Raw genomic sequence first — 18,012 nt, forward strand, 5'->3', positions numbered from 1 at the left:
TGAAGGTGCTACTTACATATCTGCTTCCAAGGGCTAGTTACTGGTGGTTTAGATGGTACTACAGTTATGCCTGATCACCACTCCAGAGGTCAGGTCTTTCCCACAGTCCTCCCAAGTTGTTGTCTGGATAGCTCCTTTATCCTGATTTTTAATTATTTCTACCTCTTTGATGTTCACTTTGAGGCATTATTTTTAATTTTTGGTGGGGGGAATTTGGAAGAGCTAGGTAGTTTCTTATTCTATTCTACCGTCTTCCCCAAATCCTCTTTCTAAACTTTATTCTAAGACTTAATTTTGAAAAGATATAGTGGTGAACTGCCTAGGTTCACTGCATATGTCAGCAGGAGCTTTGTCAACTAATAGTAAGATTTAATATCTAATGGCATGTTAGCACGCTATACATTACTTAGAATTAGGAAGGTCAGAGCTCAAGGCTGACCTTCAAGCTGACTTAGCTACTGTATGGCCATGAGAAGTCACTTAACATAATCTGAACTTGAGTTTCCTCACCTATAAAATGGGGCTCTTATGTCTAATGTACTTGTTCCTCAACTGTAAAAAATTGGGAATAGTAACAGTACCTGCCACTCGGGGATTTTGTGAGGATCAAATGAGATCATAGTTAAAGTACTTCGTAGCACAGTACCTGGCCCACAGTTCATCTTATATAAATGCTTGTTTCCTTCCTTTTTCTTCCCTGTCTCACAAAACTGTTTTGAATCTTAAAATTATTTTTTAAATAATAGTACTGTTCAAACTTTAAAGGGATCTGTCAGTATTGGTTCAATTTTCTGGCCTTTTTTTTTTTTTTCCCCCTTCAGTATGGACCCCTGATGGGATCTGTAAGGGGGCATTTCTCCCTCCGCCAATGCCAATCAGCAGTTTTTCTGGAACTTAGCACATATTCACTCAATTAAAAAAAAAAAGTGAGCATTTATTTCCAAGATACATATATTTACTTAAAAATTACATATATGTGGTATATTCAAAAATAAATATGGAAAAAGATAACAAAAATGAAATGGAGAAATATGTTTATAATTTTTTAAATTAATGATACCAAAAAACCTTTCTCATTAAAATATTCTCAATATTTTATCAATGTTAAACTGATATTAAATAATGAAACATAATCTATTATATTGCTGTCATCACTAAAATACGAATAATAGTGGTTTAAAAGTTTTAGAATAAAATTTTGTGACATCAGAAATTCGATTGATGTTCACTTTATATTAGTGTTATTGTTCAATCATTTTCAGTCATGTCTGACTCTTTGTGACCCCATTTGGGATTTTTGGCAAAGCTACTGGAGTGGCTTATTATTTCCTTCTCCAGCTCATTTTATTGATGAAAAAGTTGAGGCAAATAGTGTTAAGTGATAAGATTGTATCATCATTTTTATCTCATAATGTGTATGATGAAGGAATGATGAAGATGAAGAGTATGATGAAGTACCAATAATGGTAGAAATATTAATTCTATTATTTTTGTTTACTTGTTTTCATGTAATTAGTATTCTAATGATTTATTGGTGGGAACCTTCTTAAATAATTTATTAATTTTGTGAGAATTAGTTTAGCTAAAGCTAGGTAATTTCATTCATAAATCTACTTAATTGTTTACATGTACATTAAAATATGTTAGTATGTTGAAAGCTAATAAACAAGAAAGGGCAGTACTATCAAAGGAGTACTGCTATTCTTCCTTAAGAATAATTTATGTAACATGTGACTATTTGACTTATGGACCAAGTATTCAAAGGTTAGTGTTATTCCATATATTTAATTTTAGTAGAATTTTATTTCTTTTTAGCTTAAAGATAAATAGAAACAAAATTTGCTATTTTCTTCTTGTACCCCAGTAGATTTTTTGCATACCTCTTTTAGGAGACCCTTCCCTAGGACTTGAAATCTAGGTCTTTCAGAATGAAGCCTATTTTCTTTCTGCTATCCAAAGTAGTTTTTCCTGGTTGCAGTACCTACTATTGTATATAGTTTTTCTACTTAACAGGTATTTTAGGAGCAGTGATGTCCACTAAACTATCCCTATTGAAAGATGTTTGTACTTGTAATGGTATTAAAGATTGCCCAGCACAGATTTTTGTTAACATATTACAATGAAATACTATTTGCTTGTACTTAATGTTAAGCCTAGTTCTCTCTATAACTAGCCTGATTCTCAGATAATTTGTATAGTCTATTCTCAGAAATCTGTCAAATCTCTTGAAAAATGTTATAATGTTCCATCTCTTTGGGGATAATCTTAGAGAGGTTAGGGTAATCTAATGGTAGAGAGAAGCCTTGGATTTGGAAAGAACTTCAAAGAAATCGATGATGAAAAATAGTTGGTAGATTGATCATGTAACGAAAAGTATGAGATGGAAAGCCTAAGTATTCCATTAATACCTGTAGTATTTGAAGAGGTAAGTTTTTGGAATTTTGAGTAGACCATTCATGGAGGAATTATAGGAAGACGTGGATAAGAATTTCATAGTAACACTAGGCATGAATGGCATGAAAACTGCACCATGATAGGGGAATATTCATCTTTGTGGTAGCACAGATTCATTCAAACATTGAATGCATTATTCACCTATTAGGTGAATGTTCAAGGTTTTTGACTTTTTTTTTACTTGCATAATGCTGTATTAGATCTGTTCCTAGTGAGTTATTGTGAATCATGAGGCATCAGTATGAATAAATCTTGTAGAAGCTTTCTTCAGCTATGTTATCTTATCTATTCATCCTTAACTTAGAACTTTGAAATGTAGGCTGGGGCCCTGAGGTGTTGTCAGTTATTCATAGTCACTCATTAGTGTATGTCAGAAACAAAAGCATGATGTGAACCCAGTTTTTCTTCAGTCGAAAGCCATCTCACTGTTATGCTTTTCAGCATTACTTTTTTATAAAAATAATGTCAATTGAGATATTTATACATTTATAAGGAAGAAATAATATTGAAAAATAAAATTTTTCTGTTGTCATTGTTGTGTTGAGGTTAATAAACAATAGAAAACTGCCTATGAATTTGTTTCCAAGTAGTTTTCCTAGTTAGGTACCACATACACAACTTATTTCATAAACTTTAAATATTGTTTGCAAATTGTCATCAATCAGTTATATGTGTGATTTTATATATATAGATATCTCTCATAGTCAAGTATGTGTGACTTAAATAACTTTTAGTTGCTTGGATTTGTATTTATTGTAACAAATACCAATTGAAAGTGTGTATTGTAAAAATTCTTGGGAGATTCATGAAACATTTTTTCTTTTGTACATAGGTTTTATAGGACATTACGAAGCACCATGGAGTTTTACGAGTCAACGTATTTTATCATCCTTATTCCTTCGGTAGTTATTACAGCAATTTTCCTCTTCTTCTGGCTTTTCATGAAAGAAACATTATATGATGAAGTTCTTGCAAAACAGAAAAGAGAACAAAAACTTCTGCCCACAAAGACTGATAAAAAAAAGGCAGAAAAGAAAAAGAACAAAAAGAAAGAAACTCAGAATGGGAATCTTCACGAATCTGATTCTGAGAATGTTTCCCGGGACTTTAAAGTAACTGATGCTTTGAATATAGAGGATGAGCAAGTAGCACCTGTTCAATTGAGTGTTGTTGAAGCTTCAAGTGGTGTTAGAGAGCGGAAGAAAAAAGAAAAGAAACACAAGTCTGTGCAGGAGGAACAGGTTGCCAAAGAAAATGATGGATCAAAGAGCCCAGGCAAAAAAGTTGAACCAATTCCAATTACCAAACAGCCCACACCACCCTCTGAAGCTTCAAGTTCAAAGAAGAAACCAGGGCAAAAAAAGCCTAAAAATGGAATCGGTATTGTGATCCATATAATTTTAATGACATACTATGGTTATATTTATGATGTAACACTTTTATAACTTTATTTAATTTTTGTGCTTAGCACTTGAAGGCTCAAAACAGATACTAGTTATTCAGCTAAACTTTGATAAAATGAAGGGGAAATATTTTTACGTTGTAGTTTTTACTTCCCTTTACCTTGGTTTCTGAGACAATATAAAATTATGGGTTTATAAAATCTCTTGTGAGCAAATATTTTTAGATTATTGAAAAAAAGTAAATTTGTAATACAGAATTGACTATTGTAAAATCAGCTGAATATTTGTAACTGTTGCAATTATCAGTAGTTGAGATTTTGTTTTCCAAAATTAAAAAAAAAAAAAAAAGATAAACTCAGAAAATTTTGTCTTCAGATTTTATCTTGCTTAGGATGAGTTTTTTTGATTTGTGTAATCTTTTTTCTTAAAGATGATTGCTAATTATCAAAGTGATGATTACTGTGCTGTGCTGTTAAGTCTTTAACTATATATTAGAAATAGTAGACAACATCCTCAATTGTCTTTAGGTAGGAAGCATGTGGATTTTAGAGTGATATCCTTTATCTACTGTAAGTGGTTTAGTGGCTATATTTTAAAACATGAACTTCTTCCAATTAATCTTTGAAGATTGTTACAAATAGGTAGTTGTGCATTTACAGTTAGGGAATTGCTGTCACAAAGCTTGATCATGTAATGTGAGGTCACAGAAATTTCAGAATTGGATGAAATCTCAATGGCTATCTTGTTTAATTTGAAAAAGAATTCCCTCTATAATATATTAGGCAAGCAGACTTCTAGTCTATGCTTGGGCTTGGGAAAACCAACTACTTCCTAATGTAGCCTATTCTACTTTGAGATAGATCTGATTTTCCCCTTATGTCATTCATGCCTAAAGTTGACGCTTTGCAACTTAGAAACTTGAGGCCTAAAAAAAAAAAAAATCAAACCCAAGTCCAGTTTCCTTTTAGAGTAATAGCCCTTCATTGTTATTAATGATACCGATTAAAAAGTATAAACAACGACCATCATTTTATCACTTTAATGAATGTTGTTTCTCAAAGTAGTCACCCTGTTATTTGCTTGTTAGTAATGATGCCATTGGGCAAAATGTTTTTGGACCTTAAGAACCAGTTTATAAGCCTCTAGAAAATTTGACTTAATTACTTAGGCCTTTCTTTAAATATTTAAATCATAGAATCATAGATATAGAATTGGAAGGGACTTGAAAATCATCTGGCCTAGTCCCCTCATTTTATAGGTGAGGAGACGGAGGTTAAATAATTTTGTGCTCAAAGTCACATAGAAAATTCAGTCAGATTCACACTTTGATTCTTTGACTTAAAAAAAAAAATCTAATTTACTTTTTATTGTACGATGCTGCCTCCAAGGCCAATCTTTCTGGTGCTGCACTATCTTTATGGTTTGCTAAAAACTGTCTTTGATTTCTGTATATAGAAGGAAAGCCACATTCTTTGAATGGATTTAGAATTCTGATAATTAGAGATCTTTGATCCCTCAGGCATTTATTAGATCTGACACCGACGTGTGGTAGCCTGATTAGAAGTTCACATGAAATCTTTGTACTACTAGAAATAGAAGGGTTTTTTGTTATTTTTCACAAAGTGATTTTGGATAAAATTCATGGGTAGATAAAAATCAACTTTAGTTAAATTAGGTTTTTTTCCTCTTTAAAGATGTTTTTGTAAAAAATTAAAAGAAACACAACAAACATACATTGCTAATCATCTCTTCATAGAATTTGGATTATATTTTGTAATTCTGTAACTAAAGTAGGTCACCAAAGAACATGGATACTATTGACCAAATATAAAATATAATAGGCTAATTTTTAAGTTGATAATTTTGTATGGCCTGCTAATGATATTATAAATATCCAAATAATCCTTGGCAGTAACTGGTCTAAATAGTTCTATTCAGTGTGCATCATATCCTCTCAAATAAAGGTATCAGATATCCTCAATAATTCCTTTGTTTTCAGTATAACCTGATTTAATTTTAGCTAATATCCAAGTTTAACTTGGTTAGCCATGAACAGTTTTGAAAGCTCAGTGCTTTTTTGAAAGAAGTTACTGAACTAATATTCAAAAATATAAAGATATTGCAGACTATAATAGGGTTTTTTTTTTTTTTATAAAAAATATTGAGCACAGGACATACATTAAGCAAAAGGACAATAGGAATCTCCTTTAATCTCTGAAGAAAACTACCCTTTATTTTATTTAAACAATGATCTATGATGTAGGTCATACAAGATTACCTGTTAAGATTTAACAGGCTCTGAATATAATAGCTCTGTTCTGTACACTCTTTGGAATTGTTTCAGTTACTGTATTGATCAGAGAAGTTAAGTTTTTGACAGTTGATTGTTCTTATAGCATTGCTGTCATTGGGTACTGTATTCTCATGGTATATTCATTTCACTTTACATTAGATCCTATAAGTTTTCACAAATTTTTGTGAAACAATCCCCTTCATCATTTCTTACTGCACAGTAGTCTTCCATATTATACATCGCAGTTTGTTCAGCCATTCCTCACTTGATGGATATTCCCTCAGTTTCCAGTTCTTTTTGACTCTCCATTTTTCAGGATGGTTATCTTTCTAAACATGTTATGTACTTGATTTTAAATACATGTTCATCGTGTAGATTGAATATTATGCTTAATAATTTGGTGTGATATAACTTGTTGATTGCCTAAGAAGAGAATCTGGCATCTTAATTTAATACATTTTACTCAGTATTTTAAGTTATTTGATTATAGTTGCATTGGGCATTAGAGAGGAGATAATTATTGAACTAGGTCCTGAAAGAAGCAATAATTAATGAATAGAATCAAGATAGAGGGATGAAGGGAAAAGGAAGGATTAGTGTTAAATAGGACTAGGAATAACTTTTACTAAGACCAGAGGGGAAGGTAAGAAAGAATAACTCTGTTATCTTCTTTATCTCTATTTGAATCTCACATGAGCCATGTGAGGTTGGTAGTATATTATCATGCCATTTTATAAATGAAAAAATTGGTGATATTATAAATTATGACTTGTCTAAGATAGTAAGCCGCAGAACTAAGATTGCAACACAGTTATACAACGAGTCCAGCATTCTTTTTAGTATATTATATTATTTCTGTAAATGTTAAGTACTCTTTTAGAAAATGGTAATAATATGTAAAAACATTTTTATTTGTCATAAAGAAGTTATGTGTATTCAAGATGTCTTTTTTAATACACAAATGATTCTGACCTAAGTCATTAATAGTATTATTTATAATCTTATTTACTGAGTATAATTCCACTTGTTAAAAAATATCTTTCCTAGTGTCTTGGAACTATTTTTTGGTATCTGAATAGTGTTGAATTTTGTTCTCAGTTCTTAAAATATAAATATAAGATGATAATTCACATTTATGTAGTACCTAAAAGATTTATAAACACTTTTTTCACCTCTTAGATTAAAAGAACAAATAGTATTATTGCAAACCTTTATAGATATAGAAACTAAGTCTCTGGCTATAATTTACCCATAGTGTACCCAACTGGTAAGTGTCAGAGACAAAAGTTGACTCTATGTCTGATACCGGGATGATTTTTACAGGACACTAGTATATGTTATTGAAAACTGCTGTGCTCCTTAAAGGCATATGAATACGGGTGACATAAAATATTGAAAAAAGTTTAGTATATAGAATTAACTGTGGACTGACTCAGCTTACATATGTTATATCTTTTCTGTTTTATGTAATACATTAATGATTATCTTTTTTAGATGACCAGGATAAAAAGACTGAAGTAGTTTTATCACCTACCAAAAAACAAGAACCATTACCCCTTCACCAGGAGACTAAAGAGAGTGCAACAGGAAAAAAGAAAAATTCTTCGAAGAAACAAAAAACAGATAATGGTAAAATATTCTTTTAAAGCTCTTAGTTTTGTACTAATCTTGTATTGATAATGTGAATTTATATATGAAATATTAAAAAATATTTACCCTTCCCTCCCCTTGTAGTGGAAACAATATCACCTAGAAATATAAAATTTTAACATATATATATGTGTATATATATATATATATCGCGTGTATTTACCTTAAATGTGTATGCTTTACTCCAATTTTTAATTTCTTCTAAAGAACAATGATTTGTTGAATTTACAAAACAGCAGTGGTGGATGAACCTCCAAGTCACTCAAGTTCTTATACTTCTCTGATGGATAACTCTGACCCTAATCCTGCAGCAGATAAGAGAGAATTGATTGATCTTGTTAAAGGTGATCAAGCAGAAGGGAATCAAAAAACAGGAGCTAAAAAACTGAAAAATGAAACTGATAAAGGTAATAAAATTATTAACATTAAAAACATCTGAACCACTTGTTATAGTATATTAGATTAGAATAAAGACTAACAATGGTGTCATAGGATCTTATGTCATGTTAGGGCTGGAAAGCCATTGGTCCAAACTGATTATGTAGATGAAGAATTGAGAAAGATTAAGTGACTTCTTCAAGTTTATGTATAGTTTATGGGTACAGTTCTAGTTCAGTGGTTGTCTACATGGGCTTATTTGACAAAGTTAAGAACCATCGTACTAATAGATTGCGAATCTTAAGCATGCTTGAGTCTAGGTTTGAATGAAGATAGATGAATGGAGGAAGGTACTCTTTGGGATCTGGGGTAAGCTTCCAATTGCAGAAAGATGAGGTGTCAAGTAGATGGTGAGTTGAAGGGACCATTTGTAAGTGTAAATGTCTATAAATGTTTGTCTTTTTATAATTATTTATGTTCTGTTGTCTTTGATTTTTGTCATAAAAGAAAGAAATTAATATTAGGTCCTTAAATAATTGTATGTATTTCTTATCTAACTTTGAGAAATTTATTTATTTTTATTTATTTTTATTTACAAGTTATATGCATAGGTAATTTTACAGCATTGACAATTGCTACACCTTTTGTTCTAATTTTTCCCCTCCTTCCCCTCCACTGCCTCCCCCAGATGGCAGACCAATACATTTAAATATGTTAAAGTATAAGTTAAATACAATATAAGTACACATGTCCAAACAGTTATTTTGGTGTACAAAAAAAAAATCAGACTCTGAAATAGTGTACAATTAGCCTGTGAAGGAAATAAAAAATGCAGGTGGACAAAAATATAGGAATTGGGAATTCTATGTAATGGTTCTTAGTCATCTCCCAGAATTCTTTTGCTGGGTGTAGCTGGTTCAATTCATTACTGCTCTATTGGAACTGATTTGGTTCATCTCATTGCTAAAGATGGCTATGCCCATCAGAACTGATCATCATATAGTAGTATTGTTGAAGTATATAATGATCTCCTGGTTCTGCTCGGAGAAATTTATTTTCAATATTATGTTAAAGATAACATTTAAGTAGCAATTTTTTAATGGTCCCAAGTTCATTAATATTTTACATATTTTTCCCTGTGTAATTTTGGTCTTTTGGAATTTTTGTGTCACACTATTTTTCTTCATTTTAGAAAATGCAGAGGTAAAATTTAAGGATTTTCTTCTCTCCCTGAAGACTATGATATTCTCTGAAACGGAAGCGCTTTGTGTAGTAGACTTGCTAAAGGAGAAGTCTGGTACTATACAAGATGCTTTAAAGAAGGTAAGCATGTGTTGGGGTATGTATTCATTGAGAGGGAAAATGGTGAGAATTGTAGATAGGTGAGCAGTTAAGAGCTATACTTAGTTTTTTACTTTTCATCAGTGTTATACTTAAAAACTCATTTAGATATAGATATAGGTATCTAAAGATATAGATAATATAGTTGTTGTTATTGAGTCATTTCTGTTGTGTCTAATTCTTTCCTGATCCCAGTTAAGAAAGATGAATATTTCTGATTCCAGAAGTGTTATGTAGCTGCCCAGATATGGATTAAGAGCAAAATTAATTAATGTCAGTATTTCTAGCTATATAGGACTGTCCATTATTTGTGACTAGTAATTAATAGACATTTAGAATATATTCAGATAAGCAGTTATTGCCAGAAAAAATAAGTCCAGACAGCTTAGTCTTAACATTTAAGACACTTTACAGTTTGGTATCATTTACTTTTCTTTTTTTTGGAACTTTTTGTTCCATGTACCTTATATGATTAAAGAGTAAAGCACTTATGTTCTTACTATGAGCTAGGCATTGTGCTAAGCATTAAGGATACAAATATTAGAAAGCCATGTAGTCTGTGCTCTACATTGTGATGGGAGAAGTCAACACATAAAAAGGAACTTAACGGGGGAGATGCTCATGTTGCTTTGGTTTGCTTATGATGGCTGGGAAGTAAGGTGAAGGCTTACTCTGGCCTGCCTTTTACCTTAGCAGATAAAAAACACCTATGATGCAAGTTCTTTGGACTTCTACAAGCATGTGTTTACTTGTTTTATATCTGCTACTCAAAACACTGTTGAACAAAATTATCTCAACTACAATTGTAACACATGATTTTTGACATGGACAAGAGAATACTTGACTTACTAGATTTTGATTAGATTTTGCTGTAATGATTCAGATGTTTTTGGTAATCAATAGGATAGGATTTTATATTCTCATTATCTCATCATCTGTATGACTCTTAAGATGTAGTTTGTTGTAGAGAACAGTACCCAAACCCCTGACTGCATACATCATGCTCAAATGTTTTTATAGAAATTAGAAACTAATTTGTGTTTCTAGTTTTGAAATCTTCTCAGTTAAATTTTTCTGTCAGGGAAGAGGAAAGGGAATGGAGTGGCAAGGATACCATCAATGACTTTTTCCCTTCTTTTAGAATAGTCTTCTTAATAGTGAATTGCATGCACTTGTGAATTACATGTACTTTTAAAATGTCCCCAGCATGGATTTGCTTTGTTACACACCTTATTTGGTTAGGTACAATCACTGTTTCTAATTTCATCTTTTTAAATATCATGCCATTCTTAAAAAAGCTGACCGATTCAGTGACCTATGTAGATCTGCCTGTTTCAAGTCTCTCCCGATTTCATTTCATTTCATTTCATTTCATTCTCCCTCAAGTGATTTTCCTGAAGAAGGTAAGAGTATAGTTATGACTTAAAGGAATCCTGGGAAGCAGAAGGTGGAGAACTTTCCAGGCTTGGGGTATAATCAAAGAAAATGTCCAGAATGGAGAGTCTTACTTGTGGAATAGCAAAGAGATCAATGTCACTGGATCCAAGACTAAGTGTCAAGGAATAAAATGTAAGAATAAAGGAAAAGTAGGAGAGCATAAGATTATGATGAAGCACTTTGAATGCCAAATAGAGTATTTTATATTTTTTTTCTTGGAGGCAACAGGAGCCGATAGTAGGGGGTAATATGGTCTGAACCTGCATTTTAGCAAAATTTCTTGAATGGCTGCAGGGAGGATGAATTAGAATGGGGAGAGACTTGAAACAGACAGACCTATTAATAGGTTATTATAATAATCCAGATATGAGGTGATAAGGTAGTGTCAGTGGAGAGAAGGGAGCATATTTGAGGGATATTACAAAAGTGATATTGGCAGATCTTGATAATGGTTTGGTTATGGGAGATGAGAGATAGAGTGAAGTCAGGAATGACTTTCAGATTATAAACCTGAAGGATTGGGGGTTGATGTTTTGAACATAGTGAGTTTGGACATGCAGTTCAAGCTATCTGTAAGACAGTTGGAGATGTAAGATTAGAGAATAATAGTGAGATTGGGAGAGGATATATAGATTTGGGAATCATCAGCAAAGAGATGGTAATTAAATTGAATAAGTGGTGCAGTGGATAGAGTGCCAGGCCTGGAGTCAGGAAGACTCATATTCCTGAGTTAAAATCTGGTCTCAGACACTTACTGTTGTGTGATCCTGGGTAAGTCATTTAACCCTGTTTGCATCAGTTTCCTCATCTGTAAAATGAGCTAGAGGAGAGGCAGAGCTAAGATAGCGAAGTAAAGGCAGGAACTTGCTGACATCTCCCCAAACCACTCCAAATTCCTTTAAATAATGACTGTAAACAAATTTTAGAGAACCAGAACCCTCAAAAAAAATGGAGTAGAACATTTTCCAGCCAAAGATAACTTAGAATGTCAGCAGGAAAGATCTTTGGCATCTTGGTAGGAGTCCAGTGTGCAGTTCTGGGGTAGGCCATATATCAGTGTAGTCTCAGCCCCAGCCTTGGCCCCAGCACAAAAAAACGAGAAGTAGGATCTCTGAATCAGTGGCAGTACTGGTGCCTTCTCTAAACCTTTTAGCCCAGAGACACCAATAACTTGAAAGGTCTGCAGGAATGATTTGTTAGTAGAGGGAGAGGGATTTGGGAAATCAGCAAACCAACAGTAGCCATGGGCAGTGGTGGCTGTGGCACCTGGAAGCCTCAGCTCACCAGGAGGTCTTTATTAGTACTGGAGAAGGATTCTGTTGACTTAGCACACTAGATCTTAAAGCTACAGTGGGGATGGAAATATTCCTAACAGGTCCAGGGCAGAAAAAGAGTGCTTGTGGTCAAATCCCTAGAAGGATCTCTGAAAACAGCCGCACAAAACCTCTGAAGCTTGGGACAGGACACTCTCTGGAAACAGAGCTTTACTTTGTTAAATCAGAGTAATAGACTAGGAAAATGAGTAGATGACAAAAAAAAAAGTTTCTGACCATAAAAAGTTACTATGGTGACCAGGAAGGTCAAAACTCACACTCAGAAGATAACAAAGTCAAAGCTCCTACATCGAAAGCCTCCAAAAAAAATAAGAATTGCTCTCAGGCCATGGAAGAGCTCAAAAGGATTTTGAAAATCAAGTAAGAGATATAGAAAAAAAAATTAGCAAGAAAATTGAGTGGTGCAAAAGGAAATACAAAAAGCTAATTAGAAGAATAACAACAAGCAAAATTGGCCAAATGGAAAAGGCGGCACAGAAAATCACTGAGGAAATTAATTCCTTAAAAATTAGAATTGAGCAAATGGAAGCTAATGACTTTATGAGAAATCAAAATATAGTAAAGCAAAACCAAAAGAAAAGATGAAAAAATGTGAACTGTCTCATTGGAAAAACAACTGCAAAATAGATCCAGGCGAGATAATTTAAAAATTATTGGTTTACTTAAAGTCCTGTGTGGACATCATCTTTCAAGAGATTATCAAAGGAAACTGTCCTTATATTCCAGAACTAGAGAATAAAACAGAAATTGAAAAAAATCCACTGATCACTTCCTGAAAGAGCTCCCCAAATGAAAACTTCCAGGAATATTATAGCCAAATTTTAGAATTTCCAGGTCAAGGAGAAAATGTTGCAATTTCATCCAATTCAGGTATAGTGGAGCCATAGGATAACACAAGATTTAGCAGCTTCTACATTATTGGACTGGAGGGCTTGGAATATGATATTCTGGTGAGCAATGGAGCATGGATTGCAACCAAGAATCACCAACCCAACAAAAGTATAATCCTTCAGAAGGAAAGGGGAATTCAGTGAATTAGAGGATTTTCAAGCATTTGTGATGAAAGGACCAGAACTGAATAGAAAATTTGATTTTCATATTATAGAAATCAGGAATAGTATAAGGAAATAATCAAATATAATAAGGGGCTTTTAATACGGTTTATCTGTTTAAATTCTTACATGGGAGGATGATATTTTTAACTCAAAAGAACCTTCTCATTTTTATGCCACTTAGAAAGGGTATATATAGGCAGAGGATACAAGCGTGTGAGTTGAAAATGAAGTGATATCTTCTTTAAAAAAATGAAATTAAGAGTGAGAGAGGAATGTCCTGGGAAAAAGGGAAAGGAAGAGGTGGAATGGTGTAAATTGTCTGCCATGAAAAGAAGCAAGAAAAAACCTTTTACAGAGGAGAGGAAAAGGGGGAAGAGTGGGAGTGAATGACCCATACTCTCATCAGAATTTTCTATCTTCTTCTCCCTGTCTTTTTTTTTTTTTTTTGGGAGGGAGCTCTGCTTTCACAACATGACTTATAGAAATGTTTTGCATAATTTCACATATACTTTCTTAATGGGGGCTGAGAGTAGGGGTAAGAAAGAGAATCTAGAACTCAAAAATTTTAAAAACAAATGTAAAAAAAATTGTTTTAAATATAACTAGGCAAAAATGAAAATATTAAGTAAAAAAAAAAGTAAAATGAGCTAGAGAAAGGAAATGGCAAATTATTCTAGTACCTACCAAGTAAACCCCAAATAGCATTCCTAAAGAGACAAACATGAGAGAAGTGAGTGATGAACAATTAAACTTTGCTTGCTGCTGGGATCATCACGAGAAATGATTTAGAGGGAAGAAAGAAGAGAGCCTAGGACAGAACACTGAGGGTTGCCTACACTTAAAGGGTCAGATCTGAATGAGGAGACAGAAGAACCAGTCAAGTAGAAGAAGAATCTGAAGAGAGTAGTGTGCTTTAAACCTAGAGAGATGAGAATATCCATTAAAGGCATCAGATAAGTCAAGGAGAATGAGAATTGAGGGAAAAAAAGCAATTAGATTTAGTAACTAAGAAGTCATTAATAAGTTTGGGCAAAGGAGTTTCACTGGAATGATAAGGTTGAAAGCTGGATTGTATGGTCCTAAGAAGGGAGTGAGAAGAGAGGAAATGAAAGTACTTATTGTGGATGTCTTTTTCAAGAAGTTTAGCTACAAAGGACAGAAATAGAGGATGACAGTGAGAATGGAAAGATCAAGTGAGGGCTTTTTTCAGGATACAACAGATTGATCATGTTTGTAGGTAGTAGGGAAAGAGCCAATAAATAAGGAGATATTGAAAATAATAGAGTGGAGATGACAGAGGGGTTCATTGGAGGGGATAGAAAAGAATGGGATCACTTGAACAAGAAAAAGTCCTGGTAAGGAGTAAAGCCACATCATCATATTAAGTATTAGAAATAAAATTTGTTAATATCATTCTTTTTTTGGTAATAAATTTTGTTTCCCTCTTGCTTTTCTATTTAGCCTTTTGACTTTTAGTGGGAAATACTGATTGGTGCTAGTTGATTTGATTTCTTAATGCTGTTGATAAAGGACCCTGGTCCTTACTTGGTAAACATTCCCTTTTTTAAGAAGGAGGAACTAGGCACTTTTTTGTTTAAATACAGCTTTTGAAGTTTTTGGTGTGTAAATCATTGATTGTATAATGTGTCTTGGTTTAGTTATCCTTTAGGATTAGATAGTATCCAGTTGATTATGGAGATTCATTTCTGAACCATGTGCTCCTTTTGTATCAGTTAAAAACTTCTCAGATAATTACAAAGGGCCTTTCACTAGTCTTCTGATATTGGGTGTAATTGTTTGAGGGGATTCTTTAACAAATCATGATTATTGGATCTGCCTTGACCTCTTTCATTATAGTCTAGTAAAAGTGAAGTAGCTGCAGTTTTACACCAGCTTCAAGAAAAAGAGAAGTTACTTGCTGCTGTAAGAGAAGATGCTGTTATTGCAAAGGATCAGTGCAAGCAGTTAGCTCAGGTAAAGTAATTCTATTGTAAGTACCCTAGTGACTTCAAGAAGGAGTCAAAATGGGTAATAAAGAAACCATTCTCTAAGAAATAGGCAGTGGTTCTAAGTTTTATTTTGTTTAATGAGAATTTTACAAAACAAAGGGAACATTTTCTTTTATAAATTTTTAATTTTTTTTTTTTTTGTGTTTAATGACATTTAATACATGCTGAGTTAGTGATATTGTTAGTATATTTTTGGTTTTGCTTGGGTTTCATGGTATTCTGACTTTTTTTTTTTTTTTTTTTGGCTGAGGCAATCGGGGTTAAGTGACTTGCCCAGGGTCACACAGCTAGGAAGTGCTATGTGCCTGAGACCAGAATCAGATTTGAACTCGGTTCCTCCTGATTTCAGGGCTGGTGCTTCTATCCACTGTGCCACCTAGCTGCCCCGACATTTTTTATTTAAATAAAATTAATATCTATATATAAATGCTCTTTTAATACAACAAAAGAATATAGACGTATCAGTAGTATTTATCTTAATGGAATTTGATGTGTAATCGTTTTTTATGAAATAATAGAATATTCATTTGTTTGAATTAGGTTCTTGAGGAAAACATCAGCATACTTTTAGCTTTTCTTTTTTAATCTTCGCTCCTAAAATTAAGAAATAACAAAAGATTTTAGGGATTTTTTTTTTTTTTTTTGGTCAAACATCTTATTATAGTAATTGAAGGTCAATTTGTGTACTTATTTAATTTTATTGATTTTTTTTTTTTAATTTTTACATCTTTTTAATTTTTCTGAATGTTTTCTTCCTCTTCCCTGAGAACTTATTCTTTATGACAAAGAATGGAAAAGAAGGAATAAAAGCAGTTTACAAAAATACTTAATACACCAACCAAATCTGATATTCTTTTTTGATGTTTCATTCCTATAATCTTCCACCTCTGCTTCTCCTACCCCCTCTCAAAAAAGGAGGAGGAAAGTTTCTTGCCTTAAGAGAGCTTAACATCCTTTCTCTTTTCCTTGGGGTCAGTACTTTGGTGTTGCCCTGATATTGAAATTCAGTTTAAATGAAGCAAATTAGAAAGATTTAGATTAAAACATTGAGAATATAAAAGCTATCTTTTAAAATGAAACTAAACTAATCCATAATGCCCTTGTTTATTAATTTGTGCCTTGGGAAAGAATTTTAGAGAAGTATATAAATTTTCCATTCTTTTTGAGATTTGATGGAAGATGAATCAAACTAAATTCGTTATTCAGTGAACCATCTGGTCCTGTAACTTGAGTCAGAAATAAGTTTGGTTTGATTATCAAAAAAGATTTAACTATGTAAGAAACCCCCTCATTATCACATACTTTTTTTTTTCTAAAGGATTGTTCTTGTTGAAATATGTTCATTGTAGACTTTGAGTAAATGGAACTAGTATTCTTTGATATTCATGTTTCATTTATATTTATATGCATATACAAAATTTTCAACAAAATGCTTTTAGTCCCTATGTAATTTTGTATTTAGAAATAATATGTTTGAGAAAATATTGGATTAACTATCAGGTGGGAAAGGAAAATGAGTGAGTCTTTGACTTCATTGGTATAAAACGCTCCCAGATGAGCAAAATGCTACAAATGAGCAAAATGTAGGACAGTGATTTCTCTATTACTTAGTCTTATAGAATTGCCTAAAGCATGGTGAAAAATATCTGGCCTGTGGCCATATAAGACTGCTGAAATCATTTGATATAGCCCTGTCAAGGCAACTGCAGGCTACAGCAATCTTCCACTGCTTGGGTTCTTTAAATTGATAATTTTGTATATTCATAAAGGATGTTATAAATATCCAAATGGCCCATGGCAGGAAAGGTCCCTTACTCCTGACCTAATGGTACAGGGATCTTCCTAAGGTCACCCAGACATGATGGGTCAGATACAGTATGTGAAACCTGATTCTGAGGCCAGTTCTCTACTTCTATCTCTTATTCTAGAAATAGGGAGGATAATTATTTGGATTTAAAATGATCTTAGTAGCTAGTCATGAGGAAGGCTTGACCCCTCTCATGAGCTATAGAATGTAATTGAAAAATGAGTTAGTAAAAGTTAAATGCAGAGTAGGTGATAATGTACATAGATATAAATCATTGTGTTGACTAATCTGCTAGTATTAACATTTCCGGTTTTGATTGCTTCACTTAAATTTAAGATTTAAAAAAATACTATAATTTTTTTTTTTTTTTTGGTTTTAGTTGAAAAAAATTCCATTTCTTTTCTTGATTCACAATTTTAGGAGATGATGACAGAGAAGGACAGAAGTGGCATGGTTATAACAAGGATGAAAGAACGGATTGGTACGCTAGAAAAGGAACTTAATGTTTTACAGAACAAAATACATGTTGGGTATCAGGAAGCTCAACAGATGCAAATGAAGGTATGTTTACATTGCTTGGAATTCAAATGGGACAAAACCTATACTTCTTTTGGAATGTCTAATATTTGTTGTGGATCCATAGTCTTATGGGAAGGGGTTCAGTACAGACATATTTATTACAGATATCTCATTAGATCATAATAGGCCTCAGAAGTGTTTTTATTTCTATTTTCATTTCACAGTTGTGAAGAAACTGAGTCAGAGGTGACTTTCCCAGAGTCACATAGCTAGTTCGTTTTTTTTTTTTTTTGTTTGTTTGTTTTTTGCTGAGGCAGTTGGGTTTAAGTGAC

At 32.8% G+C, this 18,012-nt stretch overlaps 1 protein-coding gene across 8 annotated transcripts in view; it reads left to right on the forward strand.

The window, feature by feature from the left end:
• The window catches only part of KTN1 (kinectin 1), a 141,004-nt gene that overhangs the window by 34,634 nt on the left and 88,358 nt on the right, over positions 1–18,012 (forward strand). For 6 of the 8 annotated variants that reach the window (XR_007950660.1, XM_051977714.1, XM_051977717.1 and 3 more), the window contains exons 2-7: positions 3,287–3,834; positions 7,645–7,779; positions 8,037–8,207; positions 9,371–9,501; positions 15,203–15,319; positions 17,582–17,722. Coding sequence is in view for 7 of the 8 variants with exons in the window: in XM_051977714.1 (XP_051833674.1) it covers positions 3,312–3,834; positions 7,645–7,779; positions 8,037–8,207; positions 9,371–9,501; positions 15,203–15,319; positions 17,582–17,722 (1,218 nt within the window). In the remaining variant the exon portion in view is untranslated. Of the gene's footprint in view, positions 1–3,286; positions 3,835–7,644; positions 7,780–8,007; positions 8,208–9,370; positions 9,502–15,202; positions 15,320–17,581; positions 17,723–18,012 lie in introns of those variants that run through there. The other 2 variants (XM_051977715.1, XM_051977721.1) reach the window with 2 other exon arrangements.

This window comes from Antechinus flavipes, chromosome 2 (genome assembly GCF_016432865.1).
Source record: "Antechinus flavipes isolate AdamAnt ecotype Samford, QLD, Australia chromosome 2, AdamAnt_v2, whole genome shotgun sequence".
Taxonomy (NCBI): domain Eukaryota; kingdom Metazoa; phylum Chordata; class Mammalia; order Dasyuromorphia; family Dasyuridae; genus Antechinus; species Antechinus flavipes.